The sequence below is a fragment of the Cucurbita pepo genome, chromosome 10 (assembly GCF_057944985.1).
Source record: "Cucurbita pepo subsp. pepo isolate OVF chromosome 10, ASM5794498v1, whole genome shotgun sequence".
In the NCBI taxonomy this organism is placed as follows: domain Eukaryota; kingdom Viridiplantae; phylum Streptophyta; class Magnoliopsida; order Cucurbitales; family Cucurbitaceae; genus Cucurbita; species Cucurbita pepo.
In genome coordinates this window covers 6,046,131-6,067,447 of record NC_141807.1, presented here as the reverse complement: position 1 = coordinate 6,067,447, position 21,317 = coordinate 6,046,131, and the positions used below count along the sequence as shown (strand labels likewise).

General features: G+C 37.9%; 2 protein-coding genes across 2 annotated transcripts; both read right to left on the bottom strand.

Moving 5' to 3' along the window:
* Positions 1-1,911: 1,911 nt before the first annotated feature.
* Positions 1,912-9,863, bottom strand: LOC111803651 (uncharacterized). Its single transcript, XM_023688161.2, has 20 exons — positions 8,533-9,863; positions 8,030-8,233; positions 7,558-7,662; positions 7,224-7,289; positions 6,977-7,141; positions 6,698-6,772; positions 6,451-6,602; positions 6,013-6,148; positions 5,860-5,929; positions 5,623-5,750; positions 5,419-5,475; positions 4,617-4,802; positions 4,412-4,504; positions 3,909-3,994; positions 3,777-3,843; positions 3,623-3,689; positions 3,392-3,528; positions 2,860-2,951; positions 2,703-2,769; positions 1,912-2,593 (listed from the first exon to the last, which is right to left on the bottom strand). Exons 1-20 carry the CDS (start codon positions 9,754-9,756, stop codon positions 2,429-2,431), a joined length of 3,342 nt encoding a protein of 1,113 aa, XP_023543929.2. The 5' UTR covers positions 9,757-9,863; the 3' UTR covers positions 1,912-2,428.
* Positions 9,864-14,742: 4,879 nt separating this feature from the next.
* On the bottom strand, positions 14,743-17,253 carry LOC111803298 (hydroxycinnamoyl-CoA:piscidic acid hydroxycinnamoyltransferase). Its single transcript, XM_023687636.2, has 2 exons — positions 16,562-17,253; positions 14,743-15,577 (listed from the first exon to the last, which is right to left on the bottom strand). The coding sequence occupies exons 1-2, from the start codon at positions 17,222-17,224 to the stop codon at positions 14,870-14,872; spliced, it is 1,371 nt and encodes a 456-aa protein (XP_023543404.2). The 5' UTR covers positions 17,225-17,253; the 3' UTR covers positions 14,743-14,869.
* Positions 17,254-21,317: the final 4,064 nt, after the last annotated feature.

The window sequence follows — 21,317 nt, the reverse complement described above, 5'->3', positions numbered from 1 at the left end:
TGAAATAGAAAGACGGGACGAAATTTAGGATTTCCCATTTCGCCCTTGGACAACTCTAGAATTTTGCATACAACTCAACTCATGTATTCTCCAAAATAATTTTGATGTAAACACCAAATGACTTTTATGGTCGGAGAGTCAAAGATTGACCAAGAAATACAAGGGGCAAGAAGTAATTACACAGTTTCTCTCTCTCTTGACCTGAAACCAAGTCAAGCATTAGAGAGAGAAAGTCATGGATGCACAAAATGCTGCCATTTGGAGGCCTAAGAATGAAAATTCAAAATATCTCTATAAAATAAAATTAAATTAAATTAAATTAAATTAAAATTAATAATGAGAATAAGGATAAAGAAAATGGTGGCTCGAATCCGTTGAAGTAAAGTAAGTTTAACTATGAAGTTCCTATGATTGAGCGACCGAAAAGAAACGTGCACTTTGTTGGTATAAGTAGTAACTTTCATTTTCTTTTTAAGCTTTTCTTAGTTATGTTATCCTCAAGACTGCTCTCATTCGGATGTGGTATCAATTCATTTATGTACTCCTCTTTTACTCGATGTCACAATATTTATGAAATTACAAATTTAACCATTTATTATAAATTTCTTTTCGAGTTTAACATTGATGGGATAAGAGGTCAAACTATTAATTTTTGTCTATAATAATTTTATCTACTGAACTATGCTTGAATTGGTCGTTTATCGAATCGTTTCATTAAAAGACTAATGTGTTATACTTTAGTTAAAGTTACATTTCAAGTGTACTACTCTCTTTTTATTATTATTATCGTATTAATTCAATTAATTTGTCGGATCAGACTAGAAATAGAGCCAAACGAATATAGAAGTATAAACATATAGACTAGAAACGACATCTCTTATCTCAATGATACCACAAAAATATTAAATGATATTAAATGAATGGAATATAATGAAATAGAGCCACTTTGAGGTTCTCTATGAAATGAGGCATGGAACGGAACCACTACGAAGAAGTTCCAGGAGTTTCGAAGGAAACCTCGAGCTCATATTGGTTGTGGGTTAAGAACGAGAATTAAATCCTCTCAAACCTAATTTACTATTGTTCCTCAGTAGCTCAGTGGTAGAGCGGTCAACGGTTAAGGGATTGAACTTAAGACTATAAATTAGTTTTCTAGTAAATTTTTTAAAAATGAGGTAAAAAAAAAATTAAAAATTAATTTTTGTAATTAAAAAAGGATTTGGTTGTTGTCTCCTAACTGTATGATATTACAATATGCCTATCTTCAACTTTATTTAACATAAATATTTGAAATTTATTTATAATTAAAGGAGTCGTTAAATAGATAATTTTGGAACCTTCGGCTCGCCATTTGAATTAATTTAATTTTGAGTCAGATGTTCGATATTCATGGGACAAGGCGGGTCCCATATGCACGTATATTAAGTAGTTGATGTGATATCAAAAGTGAGAGATTAGTAAAATCATAGTATGAGTATGAAGGAAGTAGCCGAAATTGACCCCGAAAAAGAAATAAGTCAATCCTGCTTAATATTATGAAGTTCTAAAATGTGTTTTTAGACAGGCGTTGATCTTGTTCTTAGCCGGCATAAGATAGGGAAGGTTGAACCAGAGTGAGTCATTCCAAACTAAATGAAGCATTAATATGTTTGTGATCTAGTTCCTACCTTAACGCACTCCAAGTGTACTGCTACACAGTGTAGCATCAATACCTTCCTTTCTCATGGGCAAGTCCCCGTCCCTATTCACGATTTTTCGGATTCCATACCCCATTGTGAGCGGGTCTCCACTCTCCATTCTTCGTTTAAATAGAGATTCTACCCCTTATTCCGGGTACGTATCTACGAGACACATAATAATAACCTAATAAGCAATTGATATAAAAAATTTAGGTACAAAAACCAAGACATATTATGGCAAACAAAGAATAATTTCTTAAATTTTTGGATCTCAATGACACGACGCTTCGACCTCACTCTTCTCCAAAACTTCAAAGCCTCAATAATAAGTAACCACTCGACATTGTTTTAGCTTGCTGCTTCACTCTTTTCCTCAAGAGTAGGAACTGGTTCACCAATAATTTCGTACTATACACAAACTATATATCAACTCTATAACGTAGTAGCCTTCACAGACCGTGCAAAATCGATGCTTTAAACAAGCGCACAAAAAATAAATATTAAATAAATGACGGGACGATAAAAACACTCGACGCCAGTGCAGGAGCAGCAGCAGCTTTCTTCAAGGGATGACCACCACTGTGCTTGAGCAATGCAAAAAGGGATGACATTGTTGGGGGTAAAATGCTTCCAAAAATACCAGAAAACACACACAGCCAACCCAATTCAAGAGATGTATGTAACCAACCAACTCAGGATTCGACACAATCTGGAACAAAGAATGACCTGTCTTGCCAATCCAAATTACACTAGGATGAGAGGATTGACTGAAGTGCAAGCTGCTGTTGTGGTTGCAAAGACGACCAGGTCGATGCTAGCGTGGACGGTGGTAGAGTTTGCTGAAGCTGCCTCAAAAGGTTTACCATTCTACTCGCAGTTTGCTCCGTCGCAAGATCCTTACCCGCACATAGGACCTAGATCAACAGCATCCCAAGAATTGAGAAATCAAAGCATACAAAACATTCGTGTACTCAGGCGATTGCTTTCACCATATTTTAAGATATAGCATACATATATACATACCTCAGCAAAAATCGAAACGATTTTGGGAAGATATTGATTGTTGGGACCCAAGAGTTCTTTATCGGACCTGTTAATTAAATGGAGGAAAACATCAGCAGCAATGAATTAGGCGAATAAAATTGAATACTACAATGTCTTGTGGAAGCAAGACTTCTACCTTTCAACCATTGAACAGAGCTGATCGTGCACCATCTTTGCCTCAATTAAATCACCCTTGATAGGCAAGCAGCCTAGCCAAGCAGGAACCAACTGCCAAATAAGACACAGAAATAAGTGTACAAACTCCTTGTACAAATACCGTAAAAGCGATGTAGTTCAGAACGGGATCCATTGATGCAATAAATAGAATACGAGTTACGAACTTGGCATGTTTTATGACAAACGAGAACACAACGAAAATCCTAAGCTTGAGGTATTTCGGTCGAGAAATCGATTCATTGGATAGCTTCACAGAGTTTGGGGTAAATATAAACGTGTTCTTTCGAGTTACAACCTAGACAGATAGTCCAGATTATGGTGTTTTGCATATTTCACAGAAATGCACGAATATAAACTCAAAAACACCATCATAAAATCATTATCTTAACATTTACGCTAAATAAAAAGAAAGAGCGAGTTCATTTGAAATGAATATGAATGAATTTAGTTTAAAAACTATGAAAGAGATGCTGCAGAAGACAGACACAAACCTGAGATCCATTTATACTATCTCTGTGGAACTGACATATCTTTCCAAGAGCTGAAACAGCATTGTCATATGCCATGATGTTTTCAGAATGTTGTGCATTAGGGTGCCGTATCACAACATCCAACCTAGAAAGGGCCTCTGCACAAAAGAAAGAGAAGACAACAAATTCAACGACCATTTATAATGAAGGGAACTCGACAACTCAAAAAACGAAGGATGTAATGAATCCAACCTTGAACGAGTGGTTTGAATACAGATCCACCAAACTCGGCACAGACACCGATACCATAAACAGCGGCCTGTAAATAGAGTACTGGCTGAATTAGATAAAGCTTGTCAGGTAATAAGAAAATCATCTCTTACAACCATTCAAAGGCAGAACGAACCTGACGGACATCAGGATTCTCATCATTGCAAGCCTCCAACAAGAAAGGAAGGTAGGTATCATAATACCTGATTCACATTTGAAAAATTAAGATAAAATGCTCATAGAGAGTAAATTACGACGAAATGATTACCTGAGGGCCGCTTCACGGCAATGCTCAACAAGATCATCAAAAATACATATTGCTATCCTCCTCTCCTCTGCTGTTCTATCCTTACCCTGCACACCGAATATCTTGAATATTAGGGGTCAAGTACTTTCAGATACACAAAAAATAAATTTATTTCCACTACCCAATATGTACGAGTTGCAAATCAAAAGAACACATCATTCACTTTTGAGTTCTAGCTATAAACAGTGAATGAAGAAATTGACGGAATAAATGCGAGAAGCCTCACCTGATATATAACATATTTTGGAATCGTCAACTTAAAAACAAATTATATGTCATTTTTATCAAGTGAAGTGATTGACTACTTTGTGCCCACAACTTGACACCTTTGTAATATATTAAAACAGAAGTCATTGAACAGAAATCGTAGAGAATGAAAAACTCGTGTACATTCAGAATGGTGGCTATTTTTTAATCAAAATTATGAAACGTTATAGAAAGATGAAAGTCTTCAAGAAACTTACCCACATAGGTGTCAAATAAGATGAGAGCTCATCAAACATAGGCAAGAATGAGGCCTTGAAAGTCTTGATCAAAGTTCCCAAACAATCACCAACCTGATCAAAATACAAAAATAAGGTATACGACCTTATTCTCAAACTGATCCTTAAATAGACCTCAAAAAACTACCAAGTAGCATAAGATGGCATATCCATCACGATGAGTTACCTGATCGAAAACTTCTTCCTCTTGCTCATTTTCTTCGTCCAGCAATTCTCTCTCATCTGCATCAAAATCTTCTGCTTTTGTTCGCTCCATTCTTTCATGCTTTCTTGATGAACTAGCAGTGATGACATGTTTAATCTCATCCACGATGCACCTTACTTGGCTTTCATCAAGAAGTGGTCCAGAGATCTAACAGAATAAAAAGTTATATTTAGTTCAGCAATGCATATGATTCGTACTTCGGGGGGAAACAAGCTAACTTCAGCTGCGTATCATCCAAATCCCTCCAACTACCACCAGAAAAGGCAGAAAGGAGAAAAGAAATAAATGAAGAAAAGAAACAAGACCAATGAAAGAAAGAAGGAAAAACTCAACATGGTACAGTTAAATTGAATTCTTAGGATACCAATTAGCATTTCCTTTCTCAATGAGAATTGGGAAAATAGAACACTATTTAATGGGTATGCATAAGCGTTGTAATCAAATTGGAGTTACATATCACATATGTATGGGGTGGCTATGAACTGTAAAGGTTTATGGATTTTGTTAGTTTTTTAGACTCAATGACTGATATTGGAGTTCCTAAAGTATTAATTTTCTTAGCGAACAACTCGAATTCCTAGGCTAGAGGAGGGAAAAGAATAAGGCTGCAGAAGCACCAAACTAGATTCGTAACAGATATAGAAAGATTGATCATTGACTCAAATTATCATTACTGCAAACTTCATTTAACTTCTACACAATATATTTGACAACTATATTTGTTTAGCGATGAAGATATACATCTCAACTTCATCATACTAACCTGTATGCATTCATTCAATGCATCCAACATACTGGCACATATCTCCACCTCAGGCTCCTGTAAACCATTTGCAGAAAAGAAAAAACATCATAACTTAGCATTCCTCGCTCTCGAGTACATAAGAGCACTAAATAACAAAAGGTGGATTTCAATTTGAAAGTATAAAGATCTATCCCTGCAGGAACAAATCTAATCAATAAGAACCTTGTGTAATGCCTCCACCAAAGCTGGTACAATATAATCTGACAGCTGCTTTACGTAGGATTCATCACGACCTTGAGATTGCCCTTTCTCAACAGCCAATTTTGCTGATCGCAGGAGCTCCGGCATAGCTTTTTAAATAATAATCAACAAGTGTAAAGAAGGTAATTTAAATAAAACTTTTCCAATGAATTTGAAGTAGAACAAACGCATATAGAAGAAAAATAACAAACTACCTACCTGAAACAGCGGCCCTTCTAACTTCTTCATGGAAATAAAATTTAAGGAGTGGAACTAGAGTGGGAGCAACCTATGTAATATAGAAGAATCATTAGTACAGCAGTAAACAACAGGCTACATTAGAAGATCGAAAGTGTAATTCATTAAAGCAACCTGATCAATCCAGACAAAAAATCCTTCTTTTAGTTCATCAGCATAGCAACATAGCATGTTGCAAGCAGTGGCTTTTTCCTCCAAAACACTAGTCTTGATGCCAATCCTTTTGTCACCGAGAGTTATTGTTTCAATGCTGAAATAAGACAATAAACTTTTATTTTTTTTTTATAAAAAAACACCTTGATCAAAGAACTAACTGAAAACTGGTGAAAATTTGAACACACCCAAAAGAAAAGTAGCACAAAATATGACATTACATTAAACATGCTAGTTAACATAAGATAACAAGTATGCTTCCACAATGTCTTGGATGTATTCCATTTTTTTAGAGAAAAAAGGAACCTAAAACATGGATGAATACTGCAGGGTACACTCACTAGAATTTAAATTGATTTCATTCCTATTAAAACCTAAACAAAAAGTTAAAAACCGAACCTATCATCATCGTCATCAATATCAGCATCTGAATCAGCAGATGTGATCGTCACATCAGGCTTCAGTTGAGCAGATTGAAGCAAAGGTGGCATCACAACACTCATGTAAGGAAGAAAATCCTGTCCCAAGCATTTGCAGAGTCTAGCCCATGCCTGCAAAAGAGATAAGCAATTATTTTTCTTCTTTTTGGACCAATAAATTTAAACCAAATTCATACAACAAATCGAATTAGAGATAAAAGGTTTACTTGCAACATGTAGCTGGTTGTAGGATCGTCTGCTTCCATTGGAGACCCTTGTAGTGACAACAAAACATCCATGACCTTCAAAATGGCATAGATGATAAAATGTTCAAGTCCACTATGGAGACCAAGAATGGAAACTACTAGTGTATGCAGAAACATTGATTGGAACAGCCATTTGATTTAAAAGACACAACAACAACATTCACGATAACAAAATTCACTTAAGATAACACAAGGCTAAATAGAGTAAGCAAACAACGGATAAATATTATCGAAAATAACCTGCTTGGCATCATCCTTAAACTTGTCTTTTCCAACAGCCATGCCAACCAAACTGATACACTCCATGGATTTGGCACGAAGCATACGATTGGATTTATCACTTGCATTTACAAGAATAGCTTTTAAATAAGGCATTACAGCATCATAATACTTCTGGAAGTGCTCCTGTCCATGCAAAAAATAAAGCTTGACATACCCACAACAAAAGAACGATAAATATTTAAAAAAGATTTAAGAGTAAACAAACCTGAGAAGAATCAGCAACAGATGCAAGAGCTGTCAACGCACCCTCCTGAACCATCTGCTTTCCATTCTGAGATGCAGACAAATGATTGGCACATTAACAAAAGAATAAATGAAATACTAAAATCACACCATATTTGCAACAAATACAACTACACATAAAAATATTTTTTAAAGAAAGAAGTTGAGATGCATCACCATTATACCTCAAAAACAAACAAATAACATTCCTCAGAAGCAGGAAAAGGAAATTTCAATCAAATGATTTATTTGAAGTAACAAGTAGTGAAATGTTGATCTTATAAATTGAAGGTAAGCTCCCTCCATTAGTAGAATACCTGCAGTAGTACAAGGAGTTTGCTCACTATTCCATCTAAGTAAGGCGTCAAAATATCTGGGGTGCAATTTTCACTGAAATTGAGGACTGCTGAGGCAGCATGTGCCTGTAAGATTAAAGAGAGACAAACAGAGCAATGTTACCTCAAAGAGGAAAAGTAAAATACTGTGCACTGTTTTCAAAAGAAAAAAGCAAGAAAAATCCCATTGAGGGACTGCTTATTCAAGTAAAACGAAACAGCCATAGGAACAAAACATCGCATATATCCATCGCTTAACCTGGTTAAAAAGATCAATTTGCCAATCGACTTCATAAAAAAAAAACAAAAAACGGAATGTAGCTTATCATCTAGTGGTGACAAGTGTCAACATAAGAAAATGTTATCTGACCACATAGAACAACAAAAGATAAAACATTTGTAGAACAAATGACTAACCGGCTGCAGCAATTTCATAAGGATAGAGTATACAAACCTGTACTCGTGGATTTTGAAAATCATCCATAGCTCCCGCTAGAGCAGGCACAACTAGATGGTGAAATTTAGCCTGCAAATCTGGGCCAAGATCAGTAGACAACTGGCCAATCGCATTAATGGCTGCCCATCGTACACGTGGATGCGGATGTTGGAATGAATTCAAAACCATAGAGAGTACTTGCTCGAGATTCTTTATCATTACCTGCACAAATAGAGAGAACTATGTGGTTAGAATGACGAACCAATGCACCTAGTAGAAAGACAAACAAACAAAGCTCTAAGATCACCAGATTGTAAGGAATCAACAACAAATAATAGCCCAGATGATGCTAGATAGATACAATAATATAACATATAGTCCTCATGTGTTAGAAACTGAATTGATCCACAATGCCTTTAACATATAACAATGAAATAAAGCTAGTATAATAAATGCAAACTTCAGGAAATTTAAAAGGTAAAGCAAAGGAAAAGATGAAAATTCAAAGCAAGGGCTAAAACCTTTGAGCAACCCTCTGCAATTTGTGACATTGCAATAAGTGCAGCATGGTGCTTCTGCCATTCAGGTGCAGCCAGGAAGACTGGAAACAGATCAGAGGCAACAGGAACAATAGAATTTCCACCCAATGAAATAGAAAGTCTATCCAAACACTCTTGCCCGAACCCATAATTATCAGTCTCGCCCGCATCCTCGTCCTCGGTATCTGCAGTATGCCAAGCAGGATCGTCCTCGATATCCAACAACATATTCATGAGTATCCCAAACAATCTACTTATAAACTGCGGCAACTTCCTCATCATTCCAGGAGCTCGCTCTCGAGCCTCAGCAAGCGTTATGACGAACTCAATTGCTAAATGTCTAGTGGATTCTTCAAGGGAATCCGCCTCAGCAATCTGCAACATGGAACCAACCACATCAACCAATTGCCTCCTCAAGAATCTGGGCTCAGTCCCTGCCAATTCAATCAACAACTCAAGCGCGTCTTTGGCAGTGGCTTCTTGGCCTGAATTCAAAGCCTCAGTCAATGTCTGCATCATCAAGGGTAATAGATTCTGAAACTTGTCCCTATCAGAAGCACTGGATAAACATTGAATAAAATTGATCGCAGCACCCAAAGCCGCAATCCTCACATCGCCAGTCTTAGACGAACCCAAACACTGCGAAAACACAGAGTGAAGCGTATCCAAATGCGGAACTAGGGTTTCTCCAATATACTGAGCCAACTGCGCAAAAATCAACAACGCAGATTCCTGCAACTTAGAATTATCAGAAGTAACACACTGAAAAATAAACGGCATCAATTCATTCCATCCCCCTTCGGGCAAAATCCCAGAAGCAAGCTCTGCAATAGTATCACACAACTTCTTGGAAATAGATTTAGATTCCTCCGTCTGAAGTGAAGAAAGCAATACAGATTTAAGCGTAGATTGAGTGGAAGGGGAAAGACGAGGCCAGAGATAAGAATCATCGCGAATGAGTTGACGACGGAGGAGAATGGCAGACATGGTGCGCGCCTCAGGGTGAGCAGAAGGGTGAAAAAGATCGGCGAGTTTGAGAGCAAGCGCATCTGGGTGGGTTTGTTTGCAGAGGTTGAAGAGGGACTCGGCTTGTGAACGCTGGTCATTGGAAGCGGACATGAGATGGGAAATTAGGGTTTCGAAGTGGGTTCGATCGGAACCCAGAAGTACGGCGAGTTGATGAAGCTGAGCGGGATCGGCAGCCATGGATGGAGAATTATTGGAGGTTTTTGGGATGGAATTACAGAGAAAGGTGAAGAAGACGAAGGGTTTGTGGCGCCTCCAAACGAATCCCAAAGGGAGGGAAGAAGTTTACCTTTATTGAGAAAGAAAAATAAGGGTTTTTTTTTTTATTTATTTGGGTTTCCGGTTCGGGTTTCCATTTCGGGTTCAAATTCCGGTCCGGTTCGGTTGAGATTTTAAAATCTTGACCGAGGATTTCGGAAGTCAACGCGAGTGAAAGTAGTTATCGTTTATCCGTTGACTTATTTGGTATGGATAAAAGATAATAAATTAATTAAATGTTTATTTTGTTTCGTATTAATATTTTACACCATTAATTTTTTTCAATCAACAAATTTTATATTTACTAAATTTATTAAAATGTTATTTATGAATTTTTATGGAAATATAAATAAAATTTGTTATTTTTTTTAATATATGGTCTAGTGGACATTAAAAAATAAAATATCAAACAACCCAAATGGTTTAATGACTCGAACAGCTCGAATAGAGTTCACAATCCGAGACCCGACTCAACCCAAACAGTTTGAGTTGAGTTTAGTTGTATATATGTTATATTAATAATTAAATCTTATAAAATGTAAATATCAAATATTCACAAGTCACAACGTATTATTAATATCAACCCTTATTAGTCTTAATTTTCATAACAATCTTAAAAGTATGGTATTTTTAGGTTAGTTTGGTTGACCTGACAAAAAAAAGTCAACCCACGAACCAATCAAAAATTTCAATTTAATGAAAATTCAACCTTACCAAATAAATAAATAAATAAATATATATATATATGATTGAATCTCGGTTGATTCCAATGATTTTCGGCTAAAATGGATGAATTTCAAGCAATCCCAACTGAAAAATCAATTTTGGTCGCTTTTCAATCGATATTTATGAGTGAGGGTATAATCGTAATTTTTACATTTAATTTTGTTCATACTTTTAAATATATGTAAAGATTTAGGGGCTATTTTTTACAAATAACCCAAAAACTAAACCCTCGAATGAAAATTTTCGTCCCCGAAATTTTCAAATATAAAAATTTAACTCTCGAATTATGTGATTTGAACTCGTTTTGTTCGGTTGCTCTCTCATCTTCTCTTCACTTTTTGGTTTCTAAAACCTACCAACAAGCACGTGACACGAGTCATTTTCTTCAAAATGTGAGATCTCACGTCGGTTGTAGAGGAAAACGAAACATTATGGTATGAAAACTTTTATCTAACACTGTTTCAAAAACCTCATGAAGACAATATCTACTAGCGGTTAACTAGCCGTTAACTAACTTTTATCTATTTATTTATTTTTAGAATATATTATAAAAAATTATTTTCCAAATTAAATAAAAATAAAATAAATATATCTATATAATTTTATCGAAAATAAAAGTATTTTTTTTATTTTAAAAATAAATTTGGGTTGATTCGTTGTATCACGGTAAACCATGAAATTTTAACCATGGGCCGAAGGCCCAAAGACCTACCTGAGTCCAATTCAAATTCAGCCCAAAGTAAAAAATTTCCTAGAAATTGAGGTTTTACTTTGTATATTTATTTAGAACGTAGAACCTTCACATCACGGTTAAAATCTTTATTAATCTCTCTCGTCTATTTGTAGAGATTCGTAATTTATCATATGCATCGGGTCCGTCAGGTTCTTTCGGAGTATGGACACGTGGAGTTTGTCATGCATCATAGAGATGGACGGTGGTAGAACTAGTATGTACGCTACTGTCTGATTTGATGTAGTATGTCGAAGGGTCCCATGAAACATGGGTTCAATTTTTCCTTTCATCCAAATCTTAGGACACCTTTCATCGGAACCAATTTCAAGAATCCCGTGTCGCCTACCTTGAATTCCAGGTTCCTACGCCTCACGTCAACGTAACTCTTCTGTCTACTTTGAGTCGTGCACATCCTCACCTTGTTCTTTTGCATGGTTTCATTGGTAGCTTAGACTAACTTTGATCCCAATAGTTCCCATTCACCTATCTGATCGTAGCACATCGGGGACCTGCATCATTTTTCGTATAAGGCCTCGAAGGGTATCATATCGATAGTTGTCTTTAAGCTTAGAGCGGTGCCATATCATTTTTCATGAAAGTTGTTGTTTGTAGGCAAACTCCATGAAATGCAACTTAGAGTCTCAATTTCCTATAAAATCTATCACGCATGCACGTAACGTTTCTTCAAAATTTTGGTTCAAATGTTTAGTCTACACATCCCGTGCTTGGACCAGAAAGTAGAGTCTATAAGAAAACATAGGTCCTACCATAATTGCTTATATTTCTTGACCCAACACTCGAACTACTCACTCGGTATTTTTAAATACTCAGCCACGTGCTATTTTTTTTTTTCATATAAAGGTAAGTCATCATTGTACGGACAACTTGTATTAGAGGTCGAGGGTGAGACGAAGATGACCCCATGGAACGTCGATGCTGCACGAAGGTGATCAAAAAGATTGGGACGATCCTGGAGGAAACAAGTCGCGAACGATCCGATCAAGCCAAGAAGATGCACTGGAATACACAACCGATGAGCCAAAGTTTAGGAAACCATTGAATGATGAAAGTTCCACATCAACTAGTTTAGAGAATAATCATGAGTTTATAATGAAAGAATACTTTGTTCATTGGTATAAGACCTTTTTCGAAAGCCCAAATCAAAGCCAGGAGAGCCTATGCTCAAACTGGACAATATCATATCATTGTGGAGAGTCGTATTCTTTTAACATGGTATCAGAGTCATGCCCTAAATTTAATCGTGCCTGTAACGCCCCTAATTTTCTTTAATCTAATTAGTGACGTCACCCATGCATACATAACTCATTAATTAAGCGGAAACTCATCATAAATAACCTTGAAACAAAACAAAATCTTTTATAAAGATTTATAAATCCAAAACAACCTATCTACGAAAATAAACCTTCAATAACCGAATTAAAAAATAAATCTAAATAGAGCAATACTGAAGGCTATAACTTAAAACAGTCGAATAAATGTAAACTCCTAAAAATATCCCATCTCCAACTTCCAAGGTGTCCTAAGCTTCGCCGTCAACAGTACATTGACGCTTTGCCTTTACCTGAAAAATGTGGTAGCACGTGGCTTGAGTATTTTATGAAATACACAGTAAGTCACTCCACTATTGGGATTAGGAATGCAAACACATGCAACATATGAGCGGGACCTAACTTTTCATAAACTTTTCATAGCCTTGGGCGCTTTTCTATTCCAGGTAGAGTTGGATGTGTGGTACTCCTTCATACATGGCCCATGTACGCGTACATGGACCCACCAGGCAGGCTCATATACATACCCCTGGGCCTAGCTTGGTCGGGCACAACGTATTACACGTTGCCGGACACCACATAACAGAAAAAGGGCCCGCATGATATCATGGCGAACATAAATATCGTAATTCTTTCTTTCGTATCATAAAGGGGAAGAATTCTGATGCACGTGACATACATATATTCATGAGGTCCCTTAACATATCTAACATGGCATTACATAAGCAGTGCTAACATCGCATATACGTTTCTTAGATTACATGGCATCTCACATGACGTACATTACATGACATATTACAAATCATGAAAGTACATTCCAGTGCATAAACATCTCATGACATGACTCAATAATACTACGTGTATCCATGGCATCGATCAGCATTTTCATGGTATACATTACTAACATATCATTCATAACTTCACATAACATAAACAGTCAACAGTCAACATAACTCATTACGTTTCATAGCATAAACAGTCACATAATTCATACATCATATAGTTATATCACATAATAAAACATGGTGCATGCAGGGGCCACAGGGCACGCATCATCATACAACACGTAGTAAACTAACTCCAACAGTAAGCTCACTTACCTCGATGGTCTTGGTTGAAGTCACTCACAACGAGCTAATCCCAGTGGTTAAATACGTCCTATGATAACCACATAAAAACTTAGAACCTTCCATAACATACCCTATAATCCTCATGCTATTTATCAAAATAAACCCCCGACCTAATCTGTCTTTAACATTTAGGAACCATACTGACCTCGGATGGTAAAACTAAGGCAGAAGCGGCTTCGGAAGGGTCAAAAACCTTGGAATCGATATATTATAGTGATACCGAGTCACCAAGCCGAGCTGCCGAGCCTACCAACTAAGCCGCCAAGCCGAGCCGCGGGTTTTGACGGAGTCGAGCCGAGAGCACGCGTGCGGAGTCGAGACCAAGGCCGCAGCGCGCGTCCGTGTTGGGCCAAAACGCACTGGGCCCGAGTTCGTTCCGTGGGCTGGTTCAGAGACCAAAAGTGAAACCCGACCCGTTTCCTTCGTCTTCCTTACCCGAAATCTCGCGAAAACCCGCCAACGACGACGTCACAACCCCGATTCCGACGATGCGACGACACCCCTCACCTATTCCGACAGACGCGCAACGGTATTCTACACCGATAGCTTCAATCGATTCTCCCTTCGGCCACTCACCGAAGAAAAACCCAGCGAAACACCCCGCACGTTTTTTCTGGCTAACCCTCTCAATTTTCCGTACTCTCATACACCCTTGAGTTTAGAGAGCAAAAGTCGTTTCCAAAGAAGAAAAAAAGTTAATATAGAAATATAGAAGGTGTTTATGACTTTTACATTAAGGCAGTAATTTGCGGGTAAAGGAGCAAAAATAAAATCTCAGCATAAAATCTAAAATAAATAAAAATCTGAATCCTTACTGTGCCAATAGATTGGTAAATTCTCAAATGTGGAACAAATGACTCCAAAAGAAAAGAAGTCAAGCCTCTCGAAGGCATATATCTCCATTGGTATAGTCCGGAGAGCTTACACTCAAAGTGGACAATATCATACCATTGTGGAGAGTCGTGTTCTTCTAATAGAAACGAGTTCTAAGAGACAATATCATATCATTGTGATAGAAAAAAAGTGGCACTTTTAAAACACTAGTATTAATATATTAATGATCAATAATTAAAAATAAACTCTCAAACAAAAACAAAACAAAAAACAACCTCAAACACATCGACACACGACAAATAAAATCTCCCAATTGATTCAAATCACAGATCTTCATAAAAGTGTCTCTTGAAATCATCCATGTGCTTCTTCTGCAGCCGTATAGCTATAATCAACCCACCGTCGTTGTCCGGCGCCGGCATGATGAACGACTTCCCGTCGGCATTCAATGTCGCCGGCCCCACATAACACGGCTTCCCCCAGCCGAAGTCCGCCTCATACAACGGCAGCGACATCCAACTTCCCAAAGACAAATTGGGGTTGCCCCAAAATGGAGCTTCAACCTTAACTTTTGTGTGGTACGAGGTTCTAACCCAGCTGATGTCCTCTTGACTTGCTAGGAAGTCTAGTGCCGACCTCGCATACTCGTCCGTGATCTTCCATGTTCCTTCTCGAATCTTTCCTGCAGCGTAGCTCAATGGTTGAGATATTAGATCACCGAATTGACACTTTGGTGTCACGGCTACTAGGGTTGAGTTGCCGGTGAAGTTGTTGGGGACTGGTGTTCCAAGTCGTCGTCGTACATCGACTGCGACTCGTACCATTGTTGGTTGGGAGTTGTCGCCGGTGCTACGGGCCTTGCATGCACATACCCACATATGGCCTGCAATAGACTCATATCGAGTGTATGGTCGTAATGGTAGCTCGTCGAGTTGGTTGACTTTGTTCGAATTTGCTCTCTTTTTGAGTTTTTCGACTTGTTCTTTGGAAAGTTTCAGCAATGTGGGTATGGATTCTTTCTTTCGCTCCTCCTGTTGGGAATATAGAAATGTATTAATATATTGAAATAAAAGTGACGGGTGTTTGAATTCTGATAATCGAGGTTTGACTCCTTCTTTGGAATCTCTCGAATAGCCTCTCTTAATCGAGCTTGACTAGGACAACCTCCCCTTAATCGAGACTTGACTTCTTCTCTGGAGCTCTCGAACAAAGTACAACTTTTGACTGCACCTTCGAGACTTACAACTTCTATGTTCGACATTGGAGTATTCTATTGACATGACTGGTAAAGGCCCAGATCCACCACTAGTAGATATTGTCCTCTTTGGGCTTTCCCTTTCAGGCTTCCCCTCAAGGGGCTTTAAAACGCGTCTGCTAAGGAAAGGTTTCCACACCCTTATAAAGGGTGGTTTGTTCTCCTCTCCAACCAATGTCAGACATCACAATCCACCCCCCCCCTTCGGAGCCCAGCGGTCTCGCTGGAACTCTTTCCTTCCTCCAATCGATGTGGGACCGCCCCTAAATCCACCCCCCCCCCCCTTTGGGGCCCCGCGTCCTTACTGGCACAACGCCTCGTGTCTACCCCCCTTCGGGGAACAGCGAGAAGGCTGGCACATCGTGAGGTGCCTGCTCTGATACCATTTGTAACGGCCCAGATCCACCGCTAGCAGATATTGTCCTCTTTAGGCTTTCCCTTTCGGGCCTCCTCTCAAGGCTTTAAAACGCGTCTGCTCGGGGAAGGTTTTCACACCCTTATAAATGGTGGTTTGTTCTCCTCTCAATCAATGTGGGACATCACATGGCTTAACCAGGGTATGACTCTGATACCATGTTACGAATCACGACTCTACTCAATGGTATGATATTGTTCACTTTGAACATAAGCTCTCGTGATTTTGCTTTTGGTATGTATTCATTACTTATAAACTCATGATTGACCCCTTAATAAGTCAATGTGTGACAGACAAAAAGTTCAAATTCTCTAATAATTTATCAGCTTTTTTAGTTAAACATACCTTAGCATCCGAGCAACCTAAAAGAAATGGCGGGTTGTCGTATTCACGGTGGTCGAACCTCGGCGCCCGCAATGGCTTCTGCGGTTGCAGAACGCTCCGGTCATGAAATGGCTGGACAATACTCTCCACCGTCTTCTCCTTCCGTGCAATGCTCGCCCACGAGTTGATAAACGTAATCGCCGAGACCCCATCGACAAGAATGTGAGAAAGGCCGGTACCGATCACGATCCCGCCGCAGCTAAATCTTGTCACTTGAATAAAAAACACCGGCAGCTCCTCAATGGGAGTACTATAATCGACTTTCGGAGCGAGCTCTCGAAGAGCATCAGTGGGAGAGAAATCGCCATAATCGTCGAGCGTGGCGGTAGAGGAGGCTTCAATGAGCTGAGCTCCGGCGCTGCAGCAATGAAGCTCAAGACGGCCTCCACCGATCCAGTGGAGGCGGCCAGCAAGAGGGTAGTAAGGGACGAGCATTTGGGAGAGGGAGTTTCTCAAGGACTCGACGACGGCGGAGGTGGCGACAGCGGGGGATCGGTAGACATAGACGGTGGGGGAGTGAGTCCATGGCTTGATTTGGTCGCTCTCGGAGAAGGAGAGGGTGGCAATGGGAGTAGGGTGGGCGGGGAAGACGGTGGTGGAAGAATGAATGGTTAAGGAAGCCATTGATAGTCTTAGTGCACATAAACTTCAAGCTCCAATTCTACACCATATATAGAGATGTGGCAAGTTGTAATTTTTTTAAATAATAAAAAAAAAAAAAACCGGACAACATACCCATCTCGAAAATAGAAGGTTAGGTTGGATTATGAACTCTGTAACCACCCAGATCCAATGGTAGCCGATATTGTCCTCTTTGAGCTTTCCCTCCCAATTTCCCCTCAAGGCTTTAAAACGCATCTCCCAGTGGATTGCTTATAAATGGTGTTTTGTTCTCCTCCCAACCAAGGAGGGACACACAATCCACCCCTTTTCAGGGCCCACACCTTTCCCCTCAAGGCTTTAAAACGCATCTGCTTGCTTATAAATGGTGTTTTGTTCTCCTCCCAACCAAGGAGGGACACACAATCCACCCCTTTTCAGGGCCCGGTGTCCTCGCTGGCACTCATTCCCTTTCTCCAATTCGATGTAGGACCCCCACCAAATCCACCCCCATTTTGGACCCAGCGTCCTTACTGGCACACCACCTCGTGTCTACCCCACTTGGTGGAAGGGCGAGAAGGCTGACACATTGTCCAGTGTCTAGCTCTAATATCAATTGTAACGACCCAGATCCACCGCTAGCAGATATTGTCTTCCTTTTCCCCTCAAGGCTTTAAAACGCGTCTGTTAGGGGAAGGTTTCCTCTCCCTTATAAAAGGTGTTCTCCTCTCCTCCCCAACCAATGTGGGACATCACAAACTCTATTCGGGTTACTTGTGTAATCAACTCAATCTGTGACATCCCACATTGGTTGGAGAAAGGAATGAGTGCCAACAAGGATGTTGGGGCTCAAAAGGAGGTGAATTGTGAAATCCCACATCGGTTCGGGAGGAGAACAAAACATTCTTTATAAGACGTAGAAACCTCTCCCTATCAGATTCATTTCAAAATATCAGCTACCAGTAAGCTTGAGCTATTAGAGAACGCATCTTTAATGGCTCGAGTTTCATGGCAACCGTCACCGAGCCATTTCCTCCTATTTGCTCCATGGGCCCCAATGGTACAACGGCTGCCCATATCCACACATTATTATTATTATTATTTATTTTTTTAATTTTTTTTGTGGCTTCACCATTTGCCACGTTTATAAACTACTAGAACAGGACTTAATGAGGTGGTGGCGTGTTTGAAGTCTAAAAAAGTTTGAGGTGCCTAAAATGCCACCAAGTCCATGCTTTCCCTCTCGAACAACGTTTAACGAGCATGTGATACGACTTAAACACGTCGATGTAATTATCGTTGATTTGTATATGAAGAAAACAACCACGATTACAAAAGTATTTATTGTTCTTTTCTTTGTGATGGTGATGTTCATAAAACCCGATGGCTCGAAACTCCTGTTCAACCTATCCATCCCAACCAAATACATATGGTTTAAGTTGAGTTAGGTTGGGTCGAGTTCAGATTGAATTGGTTAACGGGTTTTTCTAGACTAGAGAACGATCACTACATGTATGCCTTTAATAACACATTTAATTCGAAATTTAATGCATATTATTGTTCTATTTTGACTTCTATGGTCATTCCAGCATTCACGTCATTCGTGGTGGACGTTTTACCTTTATTTAAAAAATATAACCGTAGCACGTGGCTCGAGTATTTTAACAAATACTCAGTAAGTCAGAGTTAATAACGCAATAACACACCTATAATGATGGGACTGTAATATTGTCATGAACGGGTTGGATGTGTAGTACTTCCCTACACATGACTCACACACGCACACATGAATCCACCAGACGGACTCGTAAACATACCCCTGAACCTAACTTGGTCGATATGCGAGGTGTTTGAAAATAAAGAAATAGATGTTTTTACGAACCCGAACAACTCGAACCAATCCAAACAAAGAAATTTACGGTTAGAGTAAATTTGATTCAAAAAATTGAATCGAAAAAAAATAATTTAACCCGACCCTATCCAATCCACCAACACTCCTACTTTGATCGGCTGGATCGGCTGGCGGGTACAGAATGAGTCAATGCAATCACCCCATAATGTTCCACCGACCATCAATAATTCTTTGTCACCTTTATTACCATTTAATTCGCTTACCCATATCAATTTTTTACCCTTAGCTTCCATTTTATTTTTAAATATTTAAATTTATTTTAGACTTAAAATATTAAATTAGTAAATTGGTATATTATCCCAAATAAAATATATTCTAAATATTTTTGAATTTTCAATATAAAAATTATTTACTCTTAATTTTAAAAATAATATTTTAACTATATTTAAAAAATACATGTTAATTTTTCTTTTTACCATTAATATATATATAAATAAAAATCGTAGATAATATCCGATCTTATAATGATATTTTTTTTTGAAACAAAGGGTAAAATCGAGAATTATTTTTATTAATTTGACGTTCCACGGGATATATTTTATAATAGTAATTATATTAATTAAATTTATATATTTTAAAATATGGAGATAAAAATAAAATAAAATAATACTACAAAACTTACGTGGCACATTTATGATCTCAATTATTTTGCTCATAATTATATTATACAATTTTTTAAAAATTATTATTTATTATTGAAAGGGGTTGGTATAATAATTATAATGTATTCCAACTTTTTCAAGAAACTAAAATAAAAATAAAAATTTATTATTTATTTATCCCATATATTTTGAATTTTGCTTATTTGATAATTTAACGAGGTCGATATAACAGGTTTTGTGTACGTATTCGACATTTTTAACGAAAAAACGCATATATTTTTAATTTTAATTATTTGACGTTCGGTAGGTCTAATTAATGTTTTATTCATGATTCTAAAATAAGAAATAAAAGATAATTCAACTGGTCTTAATCTTAACATAATTAATATATAATTAATAATTAATAATATATATATAGAGAGTGTCTTACCATTACTTGAAAAAGAAGTAGCACGTGGCTTTTTTTTATTGCGCATGCGCACGTGGACCCACTTTTTTTTATACCACGTTTTTTTTACCTTTACCGTTTCTGGTCCTTAAAAATTACTCTTTTTTTTTTTTTTTTTTTTTTTACCTTTAGCCCAGCGATCCTGTCTGGCCAAAATTAGTGGCGTCTCCATCAATGTCTACCCATGTCCTGCACTGTCATCTTTATTACCTTTTAATTCGCTTACCTAACCTATATCAATCTTTTGTTTTAATTTTTGTAATTTTAAATATTCAAACTTACTTTATTATTAAAAATTTTAATCATAATTTAATTTTTATTAGCCCTTTGAATATATAACTTAAATGTGTTTATGTGAGATCCCACATTGGTTTGAGAGAAGACGGAGAATTCTTTATAAAGGTGTGAAAACCTTTGTCGAGAAGACATTTTTTAAAATTGAATGAAATGTAATGAGTCAAAATGTAATGAGTCAAAATGGATAGTATCTACCAGCAGTGAGTTTGGGCTGTTACAAATGGTATTAGAGCGAGTCACTGGGCGATGTGCCTATGAGGACGCTCGACTCCCAAGGGGGTAGATTGTGAGATCCCACATCGATTCCTAAGAGAGTAGAGCAGGGATAAAGAAGTCGTTGGTCGGCTGCTTTCCACGCCAAATATTTGGGTTGAGTGTTGATGAGGTTTTTGGTTCAAAGCGAGGTGGTGGAACCATAGTTCTATCAACATAGCCCAACATGTTTTGACTCTCAAAAGAGGGGGAAGTTGACTTTTGTAAAGAAGATAACTGGAGGAAGAAAGTTTGATGGTGATCATATGAATTAGAGTGTTGAAAGGAAAAAGATAAAGCAAAGGATTCGAAAGCCACATAGAAGATAATAAAGATATCCAATATATATATATAGTTACACGATTATTTTATTGTGGGCTATGTCATTTTCATAGTTAAGAGAATGTAACGCCCTCCGTATATATAAAGAGGGTTTAAAGGACAAGACAAATGGCGCTCTCTTGTGAAGCCCAAAGTGCTGCACCTTTGCAATATATGACCAAGGAATTCCATCGTCATTTATAACTTCTATCACTGTAATATAAAATTTGGGCTTAAACTCTATAATGGGTTCGGACCGACCATTCACCACACGCTTGTAAACGA